Genomic DNA, 16198 nt, shown 5'->3' with positions numbered 1-16198 from the left:
AATAATAATCGTTCTGTATAAGGGAAGTTCCACTTCCACCAAGCATAAGTATAGCGAGAATCATAATCAGTTATTGGTTATGATCCTTATAATCCTTTCCTAAGTAAAGCAACATAGTGATTTAGGTTAGCATCACACCTTCTCAAAAAAAAGGTTAGCATCACATTAGTACCATTCCAACTTTTCCCTTTGTTTGTACGTGTTTAATGGATTGCCTCACCATATGATTAATTGCATCAACATATATGAGTTTTTATTTTTTATTTTGGAGAAACTATAGAAGTAAGTATCTACTCAGTTGTATTTAAATTTCAAAATTATGTCATACTAAAAAGATAATTCAATTCGTTGTTCTATGACATTGCCTTTTAGAATGTACTAGTATTTACTTCCACACACCCCCCCTCCAAAAAAAACTTATATGAATCATTACGTTGAAATTTCTTATTTTTTATCCAGAGTCTTATAGTTCAACTTGTACTTTCTGATGTTTTCAATAATAAATACGGTTAGGGTTTAATTTCCCTTTACTTAACTATCAAATTATTATCATTTACTCTACATATCACACAATTTTATCATAAAATTATTTTACATTGTCAAAATAGGATCTCAAGAACTTAAAAAATTATATAAGATAATAATAAAATAAAATAATAATAAAAACTTCTAAAGTGGATAATATGAGGAAAGGTATGGGCTTTTAAGGATTTGATTATCAAACTTACGAAGGCAACAAAATTTGCCCTTACAAATTGTCTTGACCATCACTCCTCTCTGCCATAGCTCGCTCGCATCGCAACAATGACTCAGTGTCAGTGAGTGAGCCAACAAATAGTTTTCCTCTCTCTAGGGTTTTTCTCTCAGATCTTCAATCAACACCAATTCAGCCTCTCAAACCACAGGTAAGTTTCTTTTACTACAATTTACAAACCCGCAAATCTTTTCTCAGAAAAGAAAAAAAAATGTTTCATTTCATATGCAAAACGCTGATACAAAATAGAATTGTAAATTCAAAAACCAGTTATGTTTGTTGTATCCATACCATGCCATTTCTCAGTTCTGTTTCAAACCCCACAGAGAAACAACCTTTGACAGTCTCTTACCTCATCAACTCATGTGGGTTGTCCTTAGAACAAGCTATTTCAGCTTCTAAAGTTGTCAACATTAAATGCACAGCCCAGCCAGACTTACTTCTTAAGCTTTTGAGCACTCATGGCTTTAAAAAAGCTCACATTGCAAGCTTGATTTCTAAACACCCACCTCTGATTTTAGCTCATCCAGAGAAAACTATAAGACCCAAGATTGAGTATTTTGAGTCCTTGGGTATTACAGGAACTGACCTACCTATGATTCTCTCTTCAAACAGATACATTTTATTGTGTAGTCTAAAGGAACATATAATACCCTCCGTTAATTTTCTTAGGGGGGTTGTTCATACCAATGAGAACCTTATTTTTGCATTGAAGCAATATTATGCGTTTCAAGCCAATATTAAGAATGTTATGGAGCCAAATGTATGCACTCTGAGGGCTCATGGAGTGCCAGAAAAACATGTTGCAAATCTCTTGATGATGCATCCTAGGTCACTTAAGTTGAGGGCTGATTTGTTCAAAGAGGTTGTTTGTGCAATTAAAGAAATGGGCTTTGACCCAATGAGAAGCTCGTTTGTTTTGGCTGTCCGTTCAATGTCAGTAATAAGCAAAGTTACTTGGGAAAAGAAAAAGGAGGTTCTTAGGAGCTTTGGTTGGTCTGAAAATGACTTTCTTTTTGCATTTAGATTACAGCCAAGGCTAATGATTTGTTCAGAGAAGAAAATTCGGAATATGCTGGTTTTCTTGACAACTAAGGCAGGTCTGATGCCATCGGATGTTGCTAGATGCCCATATTTATTTCTGATGAGTGTGGAGAAGAGACTGAGTCCCAGATGTGCAGTTCTGCAAGTTTTGATGTCTAAAGGTCTGATCAGCAAAGATATAGATTTAGTTCGGAATTTGAATTATGGGAAGAAATACTTTGAGAAGAAGTTTCTGACTCCATTTATGGAAGAAGTCCCTGCAGTGATTGAGGCATACCGGGGTAAGATGGGATTTCAGGGATTCAGTGATTGATTGTGAGGCTTGAATCTGAGGGAAGAAGCCCTGAACTATGTAAACATGCTGGCAACAGGTGTGGGCTCACAAATTCACAATATAGTTGTTAAGCAGGTTGGAGTGGAACCACAGTCTCCTTGTGTTTTCTATTTTGGATTTCAACAATATGGTGAGACCAGATTGGTTTAGCTTGCCATGAAATAAGGCTTGTCACATGGTGACAGTGATGATGGTGATAGATTTTGAAGAAAGTTAATGTTGGTGTATGGTTAGTGGCAGAGAACAACAATACATGTTAGGCCTTTCATAGGTGAGGACTATAACTTTCTTGATTGCTTTTGAATGAGCTGATGATTTACCAGTTATATGGTATAGTTTCCTTTGTACTATTTTTCTTTCATGCATTAGCATTTTTTTTATCAAGCTTCAGGATAGTGTTTAGAGTCTTTAGATGATAGTGTGGCTTTTTTATTTATCATTTGTTTAGGAATTGTGGACCATGCTACGGTATAATATGTATATAGTTTTTTTCTTGAGAACAATCACTCCATTGGTTAAACATTTCTTCCTCGTATATCTTAATTTCAGCTTGTCTCAGTTAACTGAGATTGCAAGGAACTTAATCTGCAAAGATTATATGCTCTATCTGTCATCTTCGTGGGAAACCTTGCCCTGTTGTGTTTCTACTCTTGTACTTATAAACTAATACATTTACAAACATCTATGTATGTATGTATAAATTATTAAAACTAAAGCTTGCAGCATCTGATGGTCCAAAGAACACTTCCCCACCCGCCCCTGGCGGAAACTCCCACCCACCACCCCAAAAAAAGGACAGAAAAATAATTGGTTAATTACTTAATTTGATATAAGAGCTTACAGATACACTGTAGTGTTTAGATTATATCATAATTACTAGTTACAATGGTGTTTCCATTACTGACTTTGACGAGGAGAACCAAAATTTTTGTTCTTTACGGACATGATGCATAATCTATTGATCTTTATGCTTGATTTTGGAACTTACATGTGTTCAGCATATGATTTTTGGTTTAACTGGTACTATTGATAATTAGTTGCCTCATTTCTTGGATGGATTTCTTTTAACTCACTCTCTGTCCATGTAGCCTCTCATTTCTGATAATATTTTTTCCTTTTATTATGTAAGGAGCAAGTAAATACTAATAAAGTTTGAGATCTTTTTGTGCTGCCTTTATATCTTGGTTTTTCATTTGTTTTCTTGGGAGTGAAACACAATTGTGTAGTACATAGACATTGATGAGCTCTAGCTCAATTGGCTCCTTCTAGGCTTCTCCTTTTATAGGAGATAGACAAAGAGTGAGGTCATGGATTCAAATCCCATCAGCCATTGGGTGTGTGTGGAACTTACCAATAAAAAAAATGTGTCCTACATAGACGTGCATGCACAAAAAAGGGGTAATTTTTAAGTTGCAACAGCTTTATACTTTTATTATATATAGTTTCTGCTTGCCATCTTATCCAAAAAGAAAGCACATATTAAGCGTGCGTTTGGCATTACTGATTTCTCTAGCATATTCTGCGTTTAACTTATTTTTTAGCATCAAGTGGGTCCCTTTTCACTGTTCATAGGGCCCATTCACCGTGTAAAAAAAAAGCCAGCTTATTTGCCCAATGTGAACCGTTTAGCAATGGTAATATTTTAAATTTTCCCCTTTCTCTTCAGCCCAGCAATGTGTATCTTGCAAGATCTCAGCTCTTCAATTTCCACAGCCCGACTCTCTCCTCATCAATGCCACAACTTCTTCATCTTCAATGCTCTTCAATTTTACATCTACCCACCAACAATCCAAATATCTGCTTCACATCTGTCTGCCACTCTTTTCTTCCTTTATTTGGACAAACCCCTACTGGTGATATTAGAGGCTGTGAGAGATCGAGAAAGACAAAGAAATTGATGCTGCCACTGTGAGGGAGATCAGCCGATGTGTCAGTGAGTTGTATTTAAATTTTTTATATTTATTAATGTGTTTTCCCTTTTGTTGGGTGTGGCTGAATTTTTAGGGTTTGTTTGATGATTATGATGGGTATACTTTGATGTTTAAAGATTAGAGATCAATTTTTTGGGTATTCTTTGATGATTATGATGGGTATACTTTGACAATTATGAATTTCGAATATTGTGATTTATTAGTTTGTTAAAGATTATGAATCTCAAATATTGACTTTATTTTCCTTTAGAATCTTTTGTTTTAAATAGATTCTTGCTTATTCTTGACAGAGAAGACCAACATTATTCTTTGATTTATTAGTTGTTACACCTGCAAATGAAACATTCAATGAAAATTTGTTCATTCTTTTTTCACTAATTTGTGTCCTCTAGATGCCTTCAGTTTTATACATGGTTTCTTGCTTCTATATATTTTGGCTCATTAATTTGAGAAGCCAAAGGCAGATATTGGCTTTGATGGGTGGTTATGGGGTGCTAACATGATAGATGCTAGAAATATATCAAGCTCTGTTATTGTTTGGTTAGTTGATTTGCTCGAACTTGAGGCGGTTAGAGATGTTTCTCAATAGGTCAATCAAATTCTTTTGCTGCAATGCAGGACTCAATTGCATTTAGTTGGGTATGAGTACCCTCTCTTTATGAAAGATCATATAATAAGTACATCTGCAACACAGCTATGTTCAAATGATTTGAGTTTTGGTTGCTGGTTAAAATGAAATCCATTCATGGCCTTGTCTAGCTTGAAGAATTTGAGTTTGGATTGACAGATATTGATAATCTGGGGATTTGAAGATTCATTTTGCAGCATGCAGCTAAAGGCTTAATCATTAGTCATCACAGGAAGGAAAGATTCTCCAACAGATAATAGCTAGGAAGGGGCTTTTTGCAAATAGAGAATTGTAGTTGGATTTAGAGAAATATGGAGGATTAAATTATGAAGGGTAGTCTGTGATTTTGATACTTTGGAGAAAATTATGAGGTGCAGTCTGTGTGTGTGTGTATTTTCTGTATGTGCAGTCTGTCTTTTATTAGTATTGCTTAAAAACATGTTGTAGGGTTAAGAACTTATATTTTATTTAATTATGGAATGAGTTAAGAACTTATGTTTTAGTATTACTTATGTTTTATGTTTTATGTTTTATGTGAACAGCCCAATTGTTAAATATTTGGATTTTTCTTGTGTTTTAGGTGATTGTTGATGATTATAGGAATTCAAAATTGGAATCACATATATGCATGTGGTATTGAAATTTATTCGGGTCTCTAATTAACATATATGCTTATGCTATGGCAGAACAAGTAGGATGGTAGCTAGATGCTGTTTTGAGACAGATTTGAATAAACAGTGTAGAAAACATTTATAATAATATGTAGAAAATATGAACTGACTTGTATTGAATAAACAACATAGTTTGGTGTAGAAAATATGAACTGACAGTGTAGAAAATATTTTGAGTCTGTTCTGTGTTACTGACTTTTAACAATAATATGAACTTTTGTTGCTTGAGTAATTTTTATATTTACAATTTGGTTTATATTACCACATATATGCAGGGAAATGAGTTTTGAAATAAGTGATGAGCTTGTACACGCAACATATTTAGCTAGGTATGCAAGTGTCATAGTTTACATGAAGACATATATGAATAAAGTACCAATGCATACAAATGTATAAACAGGGTATGAATGGGTACAATATATTTTACATGAGAATGAGCGGAAATGTCGCAATGTATTTAGAGTATCACACCATGTTTTTGGAAAATTGTGTAATACATTGAGTACTCAATATGGATATGAGGATAGCAAAGGAGTTCGCTTAGAAAAGACTGTGGCAATTATATTGGTGGTATTTGGTCATGGCATGTGTAATAGAATGTTTTAGGATAAATTTTAGCGGTCGAGGTGAGACAATAAGTCAACACATGAAAATGGTAGTTACATTAGGCAAAGTTATGTCACAAGATATTATCAAGCATGCTAATCCTGCATTTCTTAATATGTCACAACATATTCTCAATTCTAATAGATATTGGCCACATTTCAAGGTATTTTGTTATTTTAGTATCTTGATTTAATTTTATTCAATTTATCTTTATGATGAAAACACATTGCAAATTTCACATGGTATTTTTATGGCAATGATTAGGATTGCATTAGTTTGATTGATGGGGTTCATGTCCCCATGATCTTACCAGTTCATAAGCAACATACATACAAAGAAAGGAAAGGGGAGCCAACAATCAATTGCATTTGTGCTTGTGATTTTGACATGAAATTCACTTTTGCATGTGTTGGATGGGAAGGATCAGTACATGACACAATAATATTTTTAAGTTGCCTCAATAATGAGAGTGACAACTTCCAAAACCTCAACTTGGTTTGTAATATTGAATTTTAATTAATGTATTAAAGTATGTGTTATGTACTGAAAATGTTAATGTAATAAACATTCTCATTTGTAGGAAAATACTATCTTGTAGATTTAGGGTACCCTATGAAGAAAGGGTTCCTTGCACCATTTAAGGGGAACAGGTACCACCTCTCTGATTTTCAACAAGGTTGAACACCACAAAATTCATAGGAGAAATTTAATTATTTCCATTCATCACTTCGTTTTGTCAGTGTTTGGAGGAATAGATGGAGAATTTTGAGAGATATGCCCAACTATGATTTGCGCATTCAAGAACGCATTATTGTTGCTACAATGGTTCTTCGTAATTTTATTAGAGCACATGAAGACAATGATATTGGACAAAAGCTTTCTAGACGAGACACATGTGAAAGTAGTGAGGGAAGTTATTACAATGAAATGGCACATGTGATCTCTTCTTTAGATGAATTTGAGATAAAAGTGGTTCAGAACAATATCACAACATCAATATGTGGGATTCTTCCATTGTAGGACTTCCTTTGTTACTAATGTTATAATTACCATTCATATTATGATATTTTTTTTGTCCAAATCTAAAAACTTGTTATTATAATTACCATTAACATTATGGTACTTTTTTGGTAACTCTAATTGATGGCTTTCATGAAATATGTATCTTAATTATGATATAACAAACTTGATAGTAATTTATAGTTAAGACAAAAAACAAAAAAAAAAGTTGTTAAATATTTGTCTTTCATATTTGGAAGTCACTTTGCATATTCAAGCATTAAAATAGGGTTAAAATTACACAAATTTTTTTCTACAATACTTTCACCACTTTTAGCTTTTTTTATATAGTACTTTCAACAAAAAAACAAACAGCTAGCTTTTAGCTTATTTTGCTATAATATTTTCAACAAAAAGTTTTCAGTTTCAATAAAATAAGCTAATCACAATCCGACCCTAAAACTATGTTAAACTATTAACAAGATATTTCAATTCTTTGTACTGTGACAGTCTTTCATACTGTCTTTGAAATGTACAATACAGTTTATAATTTCCTCCAAAACCTCATGGTTGAAATTATAAAATTAAACTTATAATAAAAAATTTTGCTCTTTTTTTTTGTGGGGGACAATATCTCCAACACATATCACACAATTCTACAGTAAAATTGGCGCACGGACACGTCTTTAGTGCCTCAGAAGATTAATAATAAGAAAAAAACAAATCTCCTAAAATGAATAATATTAGGCAAAATGTGGTTTTTTAAGGTATATCATGACTCTTGTTTATGGAAGCTTTCTGTAATGTAGTAAGTATGGTTACCAAAGGTTTTGTTAATTCAATAATTTGACATAACAAATTAGGCGTCTAAACAAATTGTCTTCATAACACATTGTGAATAATATTCTATCTGCATGTGAATAATATTCTGTCAAAATATCTTTCTGGATCTGTCTGCATTTGTCTGGACTGTAATGGATCTGTCTGGAAGCTATTCATGCATGTCGGTGAATAGTGATCTGTCTCCAGTGAATAGTGATTTGTCGCTAGTGAATAGTAATCTGTCGCCGTTGTCTGTCAGAAGAGTATTCTGTCTGTCTGTGCCTCCTGTCTATCTGTCTATCAATCTGTATCCGCGTAGTTATCATAATCTAGCGGATCAGAGTTATCCTCATACTGCTCATGTTCATGGAGTACTACATAATCATTACATAGAGTACAGTATGAAATATGAAGGAAAACAGGAACATGATCCTTGGCTGTCATCAATCTGGGGTCTTTAACAATCCTTCTTTTCCCAATGAGCCTTCCTGCTGAAGGTCTTGGGCCATACACAGCTATCCTGTCGATGTAGCCATATAAATGGAAACCTCTGTCTAATTCTTCCTGTACTTCATAAATCTTATTACTCATGAAATTAGACCATTCTTGAGCCAGGGCACCTGGATCATCAAGTGATAAATAAGTATCTCCGGTATACCAGTTATATTCAGGAATACCACACCAATCATGGATAAGGACTAAAATATGTGCTGGCTGAGCTTCCATATAATAGCTAGTGTCCAAAACTGGAAGAGTACTCCAGATTTCTATCTTCATATAATTAAGTCCTCCAATCTGTGCGGTTGCTTCTCGAATGACATTAGGAAATAAACCGATCTGATTTGTAGAAGTAATGGTTAATTTGCTAATAAACCCTGCTTCTAGCATTTCAGATAACCATAAGGGATCACAGATTACTGGATCTTCTGTCTCTGTGTTGATAAGTAATCCTGGGTAGGGATTAAATATATCTCCTGTTCTTTCATAAACTCTGTCTGAATTTCCAAAGCTTTCATACCATTTAGCTTTATGAGATAACCATATATCACCTGTCATGTCTTCTGTTCTGATAAATGTTGTAGAGACTAATACTTTAAAAAGATACATCCATCTGTCATAAGAACTTGTTATAACTTTATGGGTTAATATATTATGTTGGATTTCAGGGGGTAAGGTTCTAATAGCAAGTCTCATTTTTTGCTGAATCTTAGGGTGGAGCTTTGAAAAGCTTGTTCCCATAAGATAGCTTTTTAGAGACTGTAGTTCTGTCTTTGTGGAGCTTGAATCTCCATCCTCCTTGCCAGGGAGTTGACAACCGAGTGCTTCAATAAATGCCCCGGTGCTAACAAGATGTAATTCCAAAGCCTGAAGGGTCATTTGGAATAAGGGTTTCTGTTTGAGGGTGAAGGCTGCCTGTAAATTATCAAGAAGTAGTTTAATATGAAAATGAAGGTCTGTAAATTCTCCATCTTGAAACATAAGATTACTGTCGAGCACTTTTTGCAAAATTACACTTTTATTACCACATGAATACATTGCCTCTACTAGCAACGTATCCTGAAGGGATATTGTCTCTATCGAGACACCTTCATGCATATCCGAAATTTTGATTGAGGGCTTTCAGAAACCTCTGGATTGCATCGCTGGTGCCTTGCCCTTGTCTGTCTGAGAGAATCTTTTACTCATGGTAGTCTGCAATTGGGTTTTGGGAAAAGGATTATGTTTGGAACAAATATTTTCTGTCAAAACTTCTTTTGAAATTCTTTTCCCTCTGTCTTTCTGTGAAATTCTTTTGAAATATTTTATAAGAAAAATATTTATAAAACAAACAACATTTATAAAACAAACTTTTCTTTGTACACTTTTGTGCTCTTGCTGAGTAGCAACAGTATTAGAGTAGATACAATGGGATCTGTCAAGGTAAGTGAGATTCAAAATGTTTCTTAAATCTAGTATGATTCTATCCATGCATGTACTATTATATATCTCTTTGTAAAGTCTTTTATTAATAGGACAATCTATCAGGGGATTAATTTTGTCTATAGGGAGATTAAATCTGTCATTATTCAAGAGATTACCACAATTAATATTTTCTTTAATGTTTAATAAAGAAGAGTCTGTCAAAGATTCTTTTATTAAAATATCTGTTATATGAATATTTAAAAATGCTATAAAGAGTGTACATTTGTCATTTAGTACTTCTATCAGTCTATCAGTATGTCTGTCATTATTATTAAAAGAAGTAATAATTGTTCCATCTATATTTTGTGTGGGGGCAATAGTCTCAAATTGCCATCTGTCCATCCATATACTATTAGTCCATGCACATTGATTACAAAAGATTGTATTCATATTTCCGTCTTTTATGAGTTCTTCTGTAGATTGGACTTTATGTAAGAAAGCAATAGGAAAATAAGAACGTATCTCTGTCTCTTTGTCTTGTTTATCATTCTTTTTGTCATTTTCTATCAATTGATTAACAAGTAGCATTTCTGTCTTTAAAGATGACAAACTTCTTTCAGTTCTATAGATTCCTCTTTCGTTGATATCTGTTAAAATAGTAACCTCTTTGGGAGAGTGTATTTCTTTCAGGACAGGTGGTACAATGAATTTAAAGAATATATCTTTTCCTAACACATTAGTTTTAATTCCTTTATCTGTCATTAAAAAAGGATAAATTAAAGCCATAAAAGGAGTTCTTAAAATAATTTTAGAAGGAAAGTCTTTAATTAAAACAAAGGCTGTCTCAAAATATATTCTATCATGGCATATATGAATAATGGGTATTTTATAATTAATTATTAGTTTTTCTCCATTGGCCTGAATTAATCTTTCAGATGATTTTTCATAATACTTTAAGGGTATTAATCTTTCTTGTATATAATCTATATCAGCACCTGAATCTGTCAAAGCAATTTCTGTCAAAGAAAACTGTTTAGTAATATCTGTATGCCATTTTTGGAGAATTACTCTGTCAATTAAACTTAAGAAATTCTGTCTATCAAATTTATTACTATTGTTTGAAACATTAATATCTATAACTTCTTTATCTGTAGGAGGATCAAAGGGGTCTATCATGGAATTAGAAAATTCTTTTACAATATTATGTTCATTTATGTCTGTCGGATTTTCTTCTTTAATTTCTTGTTTTATTTTACCCTTTTCTTTCTTGTCTTTTTCTTTCTCTTTCTTTCGGCATTCTGTAACATGGTGTCCATATTTCCTACACCTAATGCAAGCAATAGGTATTTCTATAGAGTCTTTCAATTTTAATAAATATTCTTTCTTGTCTTTATGGTGATTCGGTAGATTTTCTATCAGTTTTATTATTATGTCTTTTTGTTTTCTTTTAATTTTAAGTGGATTGGTTGATTTTAACTCTTTCTTTACTCGATCTATCTCTTTTTGACTAACATTAAATATTTCCATTAATTCATTTATAATATCTTTCTCAAATTCTAATTTACTAATTTGTTTAATAATTCTATTATGTCTGTCACATTGTTTTTTAGTATGTTCATATCTTTTGCATTTATGACAAGTAGTACTATTAACATTTCTGTCAGTTTTCTCATTATTTGATAACTCTGTAGTATTTAAAACTGTTATGTCTCTTAATCTGTCTGTTTCTAAAGGTAAATTTAAGATTTCTATCTTTTTAGCCAATTCTATTAAACTGTGGTTTTCAGTTCTGTCAATTGTTTTAAGTCTCTCATCAATTTCTTCTTTAAAACTATTACTCTTTTTGTCTTTTACTTCCATTTTTACTTTTACTACACTTTCACTATTTTCTTTTTCTTTTAAATTACCATAATTATTTTTCCTACCATTGTTGACTACTTTTTCACTATCTCTTTCTATCTCTTTTGTATCTAACATCTTACGTACCATTTCACTGTTTTGTCTTTCATACAATTCTTTCAAGCTATCATCATTATTTCTAGGACTATCATCTTTTCCTATTTCTTTTTCTAGCTTTCTACGTATAACACCTTCATCTTTATGTCTTTCAGTTCTTCTTCTATCATTTGTCTCTATTAGGCCTCTTTGTCCTTTTATCACTTTCCCTACATCTTCACTATTCTGTCTTTCAAACATTTCTTTCATCTCTTCTACCATTCCTTTTTTTATTATTTCTTTATTATTTTGCTTTTCCACCGTTTCTTTTAGTCTGTCATTTTCTTTGTCTTTGTAAGTTATAAATATAGCTCTGTCAGTTATTTTTGAATTCGTTAAAGTATTATTATCATTATCTATTAAGCTATCTTTTCCACTGTCTGTCATATTCATAATATTTCTGACACTTTCTATAATACTTCTATCTTTTATACGTGTTACTCTTTCCTTAATTGGATCAACTTTTCTATCAGTTGCTTTTAACATCTGTAAATTCTTATCTATAACTTCTTTTGAATTACTATTTATATACCAATTATCTGTCATAGTTTATGTAAAAGATGATCTTTGATGGGGTTCAAATTCTATTTCTTTTTCAAAATGTGAATTTAAAGCTGTCATTCTTTCATAGAGGTCCAAAAAACTATCATTTTTCTTTTCAACTTTAGTATATATAGCAAATCTGTCAATATTTTCCAAGGATTCCAATTTTCTATTAATTTTATCCAAAAAACTATCATTGTAATTAGTCTGTCGGTTGATTTTATCTCCTGTTAAATTACTCCAATTGTTTGTGTTACCATTATAATTATAATCATCAATTTCACTGTCAGAATCAGTTTCATAATCCATATCACTATTTGACCAATTATCATCTATATCTTTCATGCTATAGCCTTCATCATAATCTATATCATCATAGTCCATGTTTCAAATTAGTGTGTGCCTAGCCTAAGTGTGAACAAGCAAACAGATGATGAGCTGATAAATGTATTTATTCTCTTTCTAAGCAATTAATAATTACTGGCGGAACTATTACTAACCACTGGTATCCTTGCTAATGGTATGTTTTAAATGAAAAAGGGAACCCTAAATGAAACCCTAAACACTCAACCGAGGTAGATTTAGCAAATTGTTTTCACGATACGTTTGAAATTCTCATTATATTTTTTCAGTACTTGTTAAAGCGATGTATTCATTGTCTATTTGGTATTCAGTACTTTTCGGTAGTTTTTTTATTATATATATTTTTTTTGCTAAACATGAGACAAAAAAAAAAGTTGGGAAAAATTAATAGATGCCCTAAATGTATTGATTTAAGAAATATTTTATAAAAAAAAAAAAAAAACAATTGATTTTTTTATAGCTTTTATATTTTCCTTAAAATTAATATTAAAATTTTCTTAAAATGATCCATTAATAAATACCCTAAGAGCACCCAATAATCGGACCTAAAAAGTTTCATATTTTTCTATGTACTATTATTTTTTAAAAATAATAAACAAAATAAGTGGACCAAAAACTCATCCAAACAAATGTGCATAGTTCCATGAGATGGCCTGACTAATTGGGTTGGACCAGATATTGTCCCAAATCCAACCCAGCTGGGCCAGTGGTTATCACTCCTCCATCTTTGCTCGCTCACAACATTGACTCAGTGAGCCAACAAATCGTTTTCCTTCTCTAGGGTTTTTCTTTCAGAGCTTCAACTCCAATTCAGCCTCTCAAACCACAGGTAAGTAGTTTCTTTCTATTACAATTTATAAACCCACCAGTCTTTCCTTAGAAAGATGTTTCATTTCACATGCAAAACACTAATGCAAAATAGAGTCTTTAATTCAAAAATCAGTTATGTTCGTTATATCCAGACAATGCCATTTCTCAGTTCTGTCTCAAACTCCACAGAGAAACAATCTTTGACAGTCTCTTACCTCATGAACTCATGCGGGTTGTCCTTAGAAAAAGCTACTTCAGCGTCTAAGGTTGTCAATATTAAGTACACTGATAAACCAGACTTACTTCTAAACCTTTTGAATACTTACGGGTTTACAAAAGCTGACATTGCAAGCTTGATTTCTAAACACCCACCTCTGATTTTAGCTCATCCAGAGAAAACTATAAGACCCAAGATGGACTATTTTGCGTCCTTGGGTCTTAGAGGACCTGACTTACCTAGGATTATCTGTTCAAATAAATTCATTTTATTGTCTAGTTTGAAGAAACAGATAATACCCACCATTAATTTTCTTAGGGGGATTATTCATACCAATGAGAATCTTATCTATGCATTGAAGCAATCGTCCCTTGTGATTCGATGCAACATTAAGAAGGTTTTGGTGCCAAATATGTCCACTCTGAGGGCTCATGGAGTACCAGAAAAACATGTTGCAGGGCTCTTGATGATGCAACCTAAGTCGCTTATGTTGAGGATTGATTTGTTCAAAGAGGTTGTATGTGCAATTAAAGAAATGGGTTTTGACCCGATGAGGCGCTCCTTTATTTTGGGTGTCCGTTCAATGTCACTAATAAGCAAAGTGAATTGGGAAAAGAAAAAGGAGGTTCTTAGGAGCTTTGGTTGGTCTGAAAATGACTTTCTTACGGCATTTAGAGTACAGCCAATGCTAATGATTTGTTCAGAGAAGAAGATTCGGAATGTGCTTGATTTCTTGACGACTAAGGGGGGTCTGATGTCATTGGAAGTTGCTAGATGCCCAAATTTATTTCTGATAAGTATGGAGAAGAGAATGATTCCCAGATGTGCTGTTCTGCAAGTTTTGATGTCTAAAGGTCTGGTTAGCAAAGATATAGATTTAGTTTGGCAATTGAATCACAGGAAGGAGGACTTTGAGAAGAAGTTTCTGACTCCATTTATGGAAGAAGTCCCTGCAGTGATTGAGGCATACCAGGGTAAGATGGGATTTCAGGGATTCAGTGATTGATTGTGAGGCTTGAATCTGAGGGAAGAAGACTTGAACTTTGTAAATATGCTGGCAACTGGTGTGAGCTCACAATATAGTGGTTAAGCAAGTTGGAGTGGAACCACAGTCTCCTTGTGTTTTCTATTTTGGATCTGAACAATCTGGGGAGACCAGAGTGGTTTAGCTTGCCATGAAATGAGATTTGTCACTTGGTGACTGAAGTGATGGTGATACATTTTGAAGAAAGCTAATATTAGTGTGTATGGTTAGAGGAGGAGAATTACAATACATGTTAGGCTTTTCATAGTTGAGGAGTATGACTTTCTTGATTGCTTTTGAAGGAGCTGATGATTTACCCGTTATATTGTATATATAGTTTCCTCTGTACTATTTTTTCTTTCAGGCATCAGCTTTTCCCCCCAGCTCCAGGATAGTGTTTAGATGATTGTGTGGCTTATTTATGTATCGTTTGTTTATAAATGGTGGACTGTGCTGCTGTATAATATGTATATAGTTAATTCTAGAGAACAAGTACTTCATGCAAAAATTGTTTGATGGGTAACCAACACTGAGTAATAGCCTAAAAATGTATTTATGGTGTATTCTCAAACACATTGATTATTTGCTCTATGACGGATCTGTAATGAAGTTTTTTTTTTTTTTTTTTTTGGCACATTACCCTGTTTTCTTTCTCCACTAGTTAAGCATCTCATTCTTGTATATCTTAATTTCAGCTTGTCTCCGTTAACTGGGATTGCTAGGGAACTTAAACTGCAAAGATTATATGCTGTCTCTGTCGTTTTCGTTGGAAACCTTGTCCTCTTGTACTTGTAAACTAATACATTGAGAAACATATATATATATATATATATATATAAATATTTATATATATCATTTTATAGAATTAAAGCTTGCAGCATCTAATGGTCCAAAGAAACCCTCACCCCCAAATTTTTGATTATGCAAACTAAGGTTTGCGGCATCTGATGGCCCTAAGAAAAAAGAAAGGTTGAATTCCATTCAGGCGGAGGGAACTAATATAGAAGGAATACCCTTCCTTGAACAAAGAGACTACCCTCTACTCTACTCCCAATCTGACCCTAAGTCCCAATGTAAAATGAGCAAATAGTAAAATGGTAGAAGTAGAAATTTCCAAGCACTAGCGGTGAAATTGCATGAAATTTGGTATGCAAGGTAAATCGAAGTTGCATGAAATTTGGTATGCAAGGTAAATGATTTAGGAAGTAAAACACATCACCTCGGTTTGTGACTATGTCAATTTTCCTCCAAATTTCTTTGTTTAGGTCTATGTTTAAGTGATTTTGTTATTTATGTAATATTTTCTTTTGGGATATGGCTTGTGTCCAGTTCTTTTTTGTATTGGACAAACTGTGATGTTGACATGTATTTAAAACTAGATATTTGTCCAAATCATATCGTGTTCAGTGCAAAATAGCATTGGACACAAGTTTCACATTTCTTTTTGTGATATTTTCTATTTTCAAAAATGAGAAGGATGTTTCCTAGGGTTAATAGTGCATCAATTTCCGTAATTTTTAAAAGTTTTTATATTTTGGAAATTTCTCCTTTTTCT

General features: G+C 32.9%; 2 protein-coding genes across 9 annotated transcripts; both read left to right on the top strand.

Annotated features, from left to right (window-relative positions):
• The first annotated feature begins 707 nt into the window (after window positions 1–707).
• LOC115976469 lies at window positions 708–7024 on the top strand. Of its 7 annotated transcripts, XM_031097766.1 has the most exons (4): window positions 708–2403; window positions 3799–4065; window positions 6549–6618; window positions 6709–7023. In XM_031097766.1, exon 1 carries the CDS (start codon window positions 966–968, stop codon window positions 2109–2111), a length of 1146 nt encoding a protein of 381 aa, XP_030953626.1. In that variant the 5' UTR covers window positions 708–965; the 3' UTR covers window positions 2112–2403; window positions 3799–4065; window positions 6549–6618; window positions 6709–7023. The 7 variants fall into 7 exon arrangements, with proteins under 7 accessions (XP_030953626.1, XP_030953625.1, XP_030953631.1 ...); XM_031097765.1 differs by having other exon boundaries at window positions 6549–7024; XM_031097771.1 differs by lacking the exon at window positions 3799–4065 and having other exon boundaries at window positions 6709–7022.
• Window positions 7025–13272: 6248 nt separating this feature from the next.
• Window positions 13273–15267, top strand: LOC115976468. 2 transcript variants are annotated; one of them, XM_031097763.1, is made up of 2 exons: window positions 13275–13421; window positions 13938–15267. In XM_031097763.1, exon 2 carries the CDS (start codon window positions 14032–14034, stop codon window positions 14623–14625), a length of 594 nt encoding a protein of 197 aa, XP_030953623.1. In that variant the 5' UTR covers window positions 13275–13421; window positions 13938–14031; the 3' UTR covers window positions 14626–15267. The 2 variants fall into 2 exon arrangements, with proteins under 2 accessions (XP_030953622.1, XP_030953623.1); XM_031097762.1 differs by having other exon boundaries at window positions 13273–15267.
• The last annotated feature ends 931 nt before the right edge of the window (window positions 15268–16198 follow it).

The sequence above is a fragment of the Quercus lobata genome, chromosome 2 (genome assembly GCF_001633185.2).
Source record: "Quercus lobata isolate SW786 chromosome 2, ValleyOak3.0 Primary Assembly, whole genome shotgun sequence".
Lineage (NCBI taxonomy): Eukaryota > Viridiplantae > Streptophyta > Magnoliopsida > Fagales > Fagaceae > Quercus > Quercus lobata.
This window is presented reverse-complemented; position numbering and strand designations above follow the sequence as displayed.

Excerpts from the sequence above, each read along its gene's own strand:
- LOC115976469 (XM_031097765.1), top strand. The coding sequence starts at position 966 with ATGTTTCATTTCATATGCAAAACGCTGATACAAAATAGAATTGTAAAT.
- LOC115976468 (XM_031097762.1), top strand. The coding sequence starts at position 13,477 with ATGTTTCATTTCACATGCAAAACACTAATGCAAAATAGAGTCTTTAAT.